The sequence below is a fragment of the Cryptomeria japonica genome, chromosome 3 (assembly GCF_030272615.1).
Source record: "Cryptomeria japonica chromosome 3, Sugi_1.0, whole genome shotgun sequence".
NCBI lineage: Eukaryota > Viridiplantae > Streptophyta > Pinopsida > Cupressales > Cupressaceae > Cryptomeria > Cryptomeria japonica.
In genome coordinates, this window is record NC_081407.1 from 892,946,744 (window position 1) to 892,953,685 (window position 6,942).

Below are 6,942 nucleotides of genomic sequence, written 5' to 3' on the forward strand. Positions count from 1 at the left end.
TTGATATTTTTTGTTCAAGTATGTCTCTAATGCACCGGTTTGAAAACCACCTCCTGTGTTGCAAAGCCGAGCCCGACAAAGATTCGCAATCTCTTCAAATTCTCCACAGATTCGAAGATACATGAGAAAATCTTCACTATATTTTCAGCTTGCTCTGTTTTGCCTTTGCTCTAGTTTTATGTTCTGTATTGTCATGTTTTCAACAAAACTCTAATAACAACTATTATTATTTTATATTTTTTCTGAAATTTAATTAATATAAAAAAAAACTTTAATAAAGCTTTATAATACTAAGAATATAAGAAATGAGGATGTAAATACAATTTCAGAAATATCTATTATAATGTATAAGAGATAATGAGGCTTTGATACATTTTAAGAGCTGAATAAGGGTTTCCCTCAAAAACTTATCCAAAGAAGAAAATTGTAAATATCGCCTTCAATTATTGCTTTTCATTAATTTCTATGAAACGCCTCGTCTTTGAAATTCACGACGGAGCTAACGTCTTTTGTCCAAGATCTATTTTCTTTGTTCTTACTCATATTTTGTTTCTTCGATTTCACTCCGTTGTTATCGTCAATGTTTGATTTATTTATTACAAATCCGTGTTTATAATAGATGGCCCGTTTCATTGCGTTTTGAGAGAGTAAAAACATTACTAGTCTCTCAATGGCAGGCACGGCCATAACCCATCTTCTGTTTCCCTTCATTTTTATTCTTATCCTTCTCTCCACAGCTGCTTCTCGACACTTGAATGAAAAGGTAATATCTTCATCTCCCTCTGTTTGACATGTTACCTCTCAAAAATGTTTTACTGACAGAACATTTTACTGTCTGCAAAATCAGCTTTACGTAGTCTATATGGGTGATATTACGTCCCCAGATATACAAGATTATTCCCAAACAGCAGCAACTGAGTCCCACCTTTCATTGCTTCACTCTCTACTTGAAAGGTTTTCACATCATTATTCCTCCTTGTATGTCCACCCTATTCTTATAAAGAAGAACTGTTTTTCTAAATTTAGTTTTTTCAATATGCTTGTTAAGCCACGAGGCAGCAGAGCAATCTTTGGTTCATAGTTATTGGAAGAGCTTTAATGGATTCGCAGCTTGGCTTTCTTCATCTCATGTCGAACACCTCTCAAGTAAGATTGCCCCAAAATTCCTGGTTAGCAGAGATTTTTATTTATCATTTATATTCAAATAATGGGTTGAAAGTCTTGTTTGTGAATTATAGACACAGATGGTGTTGTCTCTGTGTTTGAAAGCAAAAATGCTCAACTCTTGACAAGTAGATCATGGGATTTTGTGGGACTCCCTCTGTCTCAGCAAACCAATGATTTGGAGTATCAAAGTGACGTAATTGTAGGCATGCTAGATACAGGTATAAATAAAAAGAATAGAAGCTTCATTGGTGTAAGCAAAATGGTTTCACATATTTACCATATTAATTCTGCAACAATGTCCTTGATTTGAGTGTAGGGGTATGGCCAGAATCAGAAAGTTTCAATGACGCTGGATTGGGTCCCATTCCCTCAAAATGGAGGGGAGCGTGCCAAACAACATCCGACTTCAAAGCCTGCAATAAGTACTACAGCATTCATTCGTTCTACTCTCCAAACTAAATCCTCTTTCTGTTCAGAAATACTGTATAGACAACAATTATTTTGAGATTTTACCGTACTGACAAATGTGTTTACTTGTTTACCAGGAAAATAATAGGTGCAAAGTTTTATTATAAAGGCTTGGGATCCCAACCAGCTGCTGGTGAGTTCACATCTCCAAGAGATTCAAATGGCCATGGAACACACACCTCCTCCACAGCTGCTGGAAGCATTGTCAGAAATGGCAGCCTCTTTGGACTAGCCCAAGGAGACGTACGTGGAGGAGTACCTGGTGCAAGGGTTGCTATATACAAGGTTTGTTGGTTAGATTCTTGCAGCGATGTAGATATCCTTGCTGCATTTGATGATGCAATCCATGATGGTGTGGATGTCATTTCTGTTTCAATTGGACACAGTGGGTCCTTATTTTTCCCACTGGAGTACTTTAAAGATAGCATTGCAATAGGAGCATTCCATTCAATGAAGAGAGGAATCTTAACATCAAATGCTGCTTGTAACGATGGCTTTGAGGGATCTGTTTGCAACTATTCCCCCTGGTCTCTGACAGTGGCTGCAAACACCATTGATCGCCAATTCAAAGCACAACTTACTTTGGGAAATCAAACGTCCTTCGAGGTAAATCAAATATCATTGTGTTTTACTGATATCAAGTGATCAAAGTTCTAATGTGTTGAGTTTAATGGTGAGATAGGGGCGTGTTATAAACACATTCACAATGGAGCAGCCTTGGTACCCTTTAGTATATGGAGGAGACGCTGCTAATATTTCTGGCGGATTTTCTTCTGAGGACTCCAGGTGAAATGCATAACAACATCACATAAAATTTATTTAGAAACAATTCCTTTTGAACTCAAGGCTCTCCATTTGCATGATTGTGAATTTGGTCAGTGGATGCGGGTTATATTCCCTGGATCGCAGCAAAGTCGAAGGAAAAATAGTACTTTGCTACTTAGCAAACCCAACCGATCTGCCAGATGGAGGAGTGTATGTATCTGGAGGGGCAGGTGCCATAATAATGTACGATCCAATGAATGATACAGCTTTCTCGTTCATGGTCCCTGCCACAGTTATTTCATCCGAACAGGGAGAGATTGTAAGATCTTACATCAATTCTACAAGGTAAATGCCTAAATGAAATTAATTATTTTTCTCCCAATAAAAGTTTTGTTTGATGGAGTCCAGAGTCATCTAGAATTCTAGATAAATAAATTAGACCACAACAAACACAAAGTCATAATCTTCTTTATGTGTCCCCTCCTGATGAGATTGTCTCATTGGGTGGGAAATCTGATGTTCATGATCATCTTTTATTTGGTATAGTCGCAGCTGTTTAATTGTATTGTTGGACTTGGCATTTCTTTTTTTGTAGTTCTGTTTCAGCATAAACTTTTATGCTGGAGTTCTAAATGTCTCTTTACCACCCTTTCTTTAATACTATTTTTTTAAATGTCCTATTGTTTTAAGACTATACTACTTATCTTTTATTAATAAAAAATAAAAAACAATCATTATAAAACTCATCGATGGCCTTGGGTAATCAGAATTTGATATTTTATAGTCTGGCTGCAGGCCTGTGTAGCCTGTTGCTCAGCCTAAAGCGCAGATGCATTGGAGACTCATTGAATAGCATCTATTATAAAATCTTTTCTGTGCTTTCACAAAGAAATTAAGAAAGTTCCAATATTTTAGAATTTTTCAGCTGCAAAATTGTGATTGCTATTTTTTTATAGGGTTTTTCAGGTTTACAAAGACTTAAAGGATTGAATAGGGGTAAATGATAATCTAAATATTTTTTATTTTTTTTTACATTTTTTTTAATATCAACCAACCAGAAATTTGTGAATTACTAAGCCGCCATTATAATATTAGGATGATCCTAAATGTCTCTACTAACATTAGAGTGTTTCTTCTAGTGTCTGGCAGTACTCACCCAGTTATTAAGAATCACATCGAAAATTACTTAAAAACTTTGAGCCCTGATTCAAAATGAGTAAAAATTGAATAAATCTTGACATTTTGAAATATTATATCTTTGGTACAACAGAAGAAGCTTAAATCGGAAGCCTTTGTTTTATATTAGTTCAATACCAAAATGAAAATTCTAAATAAAGCCATATTTGTACTTTGTAGTGAGTATGTTAGTATGGAATTTTTAAAATGAAACCACGATTTAAGAGACGGATTACGTTTTAATTCTTGTACATTTGACTAGGTCTCCTATTGCAAATATAGCAAAAAGTGTGGCTGGGAATGATTTACCTGCACCTATAATAGCTTCATTCTCATCTAAAGGTCCCAGCGGAATCACACCAGATCTTCTAAAGGTATGATTACTCAAATATCTTATTGGAATTTGAAATTTCATTTCCATGGGACCTATATCGGTTTCAATTAACTACTAGACAAATTTAATCATCTCATTTGTCCTTGACAGCCTGACATCACTGCACCAGGCGTAGATATTCTGGCTGCTTGGTCAAAAGTTGCACCAATGAGCCAGGATCCTTTGGACAAAAGAGCAGTAGATTTTAACATAGTCTCTGGAACATCTATGGCCTGCCCGCATGCCACAGGAGCAGCTGCTTATGTCAAGTCATTTCATCCTGATTGGTCCCCTGCTGCTATCAAATCCGCTCTCATGACCACAGGTGGATATTCATTTCACTACCCAAAAATTGTATATATTCATTTTTATTTTTTAAAACTATCCTCATAATTTCATTTGTGATGCAGCATCAACATTGGATGCAACTTTAGACGGCAATGGCGCTGCAGAATTAGGATATGGTGCGGGACAGATTAATCCCCTCAAGGCCACCAATCCAGGGCTTGTCTATGACGCCGATGCAAATTCTTATATCAACATGCTATGTAGCCAAGGATACAATGAAACATCTTTACGTTTGCTGACAGGAGAATTTATCAGTTGTCCTTCAAATTTATCTAAAAATGGAGTATGGGAACTTAACTATCCTTCCATAATGGTTATTAGCAATGCAAGCGAGCCCTTTCTTGCTCAATTTCCAAGAACAGTTACAAATGTAGGACCTGCAAAATCTACTTACGAAGCCAAAATAGAGGCACCCTTCGGAATGAACGTGACAGTTGAACCAGATACACTCACTTTCACGTCCTCCAACCAGAAGATGTCATACAATGTGAAAATTGAAAGTCGAATTGTACCAGATGATTACGCTTTACTATCAGGTGCATTGACTTGGAGCTATGACAATTACAGTGTGCGCAGCCCCATTCTTGTATATTATAATGTCAAACAGTAAGATAATCATTGTATGTATGCGTATCTATTCATTAGGTATTACTTTTAAAATCGTGCCACTAAAACGCTAAAAAAAACATTCTTGCCATTATTCATGTTTGTCGTTTCCCTTCTGGTTTTGTTGTAATGAGTTTTACCAAGTAAAAATTTCTGGAAATTAGTATCAAATGATCAACATGAATTATTTTGAACAGAATTATTCTATTGCTCGTAAGATATTTATAAAATGAGGGTTTTGTGACATCCACCGTCTGTTCCTCTGACTGCGCATTAAATGGATAAAATATTAATAAAAATAAAATAATGAAAAATAATAAATGGAAAGGGCAAGGGGGATGGTGCCAGTATGGACAACAGATGAATGCAAAGGACATCCATCAAAGCTTAAAGGATGGAGAAATTTCGTTAGGCGCAGTGGAGAAAGATTACGGCTGGAGAGAAGATGAGATTCATTGACCAACATTAGAGCTGAGCCATATCTGTGAATTCAGCCCAGTCGTAAAACTTCTTGCAAAATAAGAGCATTCTAAGAGGATATTGATGGCCGGTAATGCATAAGGAGAGGCGAGGGGGCGTAGAGTAGAGAGGAATTTCGTTAGATAATTTGAAGGAAGAGCCTAGGCCGAATGGAGTAAAGAGGAGAGAGGGAGGGCAACATAATGGTGCCTGCTGAAAGAAACAAAAGATCTCTTTGGTCGATATCATCCGAGCTACCCTTATATGGGACAGGTACATACTAGTTGACGGTAGATTTCAATGCCTGCCTCATGATGGACAGAGAGGCAGACGACAAGAACAAATAACAAACAGAGCAATAGCAGAGATAAAACTGTTGGCATACGTGGACTGGCAGTTGTGCATGTTTAATCTCCCCTGCCTCCGTAGCATATCTACTCCAACCATTGCATTCACTCCTTCTACTCCGTTTTTGATGCATCTAGATCATTCGTTTTTGGCGCTTATTCTAGAAGATTCTCCCGTAGCTATTTGTAGAGCTCTGTTTTGTAATTCTCAGTTTTTGAAAGGGAATGAAGTGGTAGTACTCTGTTTTCTGTATATGGCATAAAAACTGTTTTGATGTATGATTGAAACAGAGCAGTGGCAGTTCTATTTGGAAATGGCATTAATATAAACGTTTTCTTTTGCTCTCAAATTTCTTGCTGTTTTTTGTTTCTGTTTTGGCATTTCTTACTGTTATCTGCAATACACTGTTCTTTCTCCCCTTCAAACTGGCATCAGAGCTTGGAGATCAGGGAAGTTTAGAAGTTGCAGTGAGAAATTCTGGCCTCTAGTATTGGGCAATCACTGAACTAAGCACAGTTGTTGGAAGACTGAAAAGTTGTTGTAGTCAAAGGAAAAGATTACTAAAAAGGTCAGATTGCTAAAGTTGCAAGTGTTAAAGTTGCCAATAGCAGAAAATCTGGAGATATAGTGAGCAGAGGCAAAGATTATTAAAAAAAAAAAAACATGGTAGGAACAAGTGGAAGCATTTCACTATCCCAGATTCAATTCTTTAATGGCAAGAATTATGATTTCTGGAGCATAAAAATGAAAACCTTGTTTTGCTCCCAAGATGTTTGGGACTTGGTTGAAAATGGGTTCTTTGAACCAGCAGACCAACAAGCTTATGAGGCTCTTCCACAAGCTACGAAGGATTTGTTAAAGGAAAATAGGAAGAAAGATGCCAAAGCATTGTTTTTCATTCAGCAGGCAATGGAGGAATCATTTTTTCCAAAAATATCAGCTGCCACAAGATCAAAGCAGGCATGGGAAAGTTTGCAAACAACATACCAAGGCATAGGCAAGGTGAAAAAAAAAAAATTATAAATTCTCAGAAGGGATTTTGAAAATTTGCAAATGAAGGACTCAGATATAGTAGATTCATTCCTCATTCATGCAATGTCAATAGTAAATTAGATTAGATCATATGGAGAAACAATTGGGGATCAAAAAGTTGTAGAGAAGATACTTTGAAGTTTACCTACAAAGTTCGATCCAATTGTAGTGGCCATTGAAGAGTCCAAAGATCTCACTTA

General features: G+C 36.7%; 1 protein-coding gene across 1 annotated transcript; it reads left to right on the top strand.

The window, feature by feature from the left end:
• The first annotated feature begins 670 nt into the window (after window positions 1-670).
• On the top strand, window positions 671-4,907 carry LOC131059786 (subtilisin-like protease SBT4.14). Its single transcript, XM_059217796.1, has 11 exons — window positions 671-763; window positions 848-954; window positions 1,049-1,146; window positions 1,239-1,360; window positions 1,484-1,650; window positions 1,713-2,241; window positions 2,318-2,421; window positions 2,515-2,745; window positions 3,839-3,950; window positions 4,061-4,274; window positions 4,360-4,907. The coding sequence occupies exons 1-11, from the start codon at window positions 671-673 to the stop codon at window positions 4,905-4,907; spliced, it is 2,325 nt and encodes a 774-aa protein (XP_059073779.1).
• The last annotated feature ends 2,035 nt before the right edge of the window (window positions 4,908-6,942 follow it).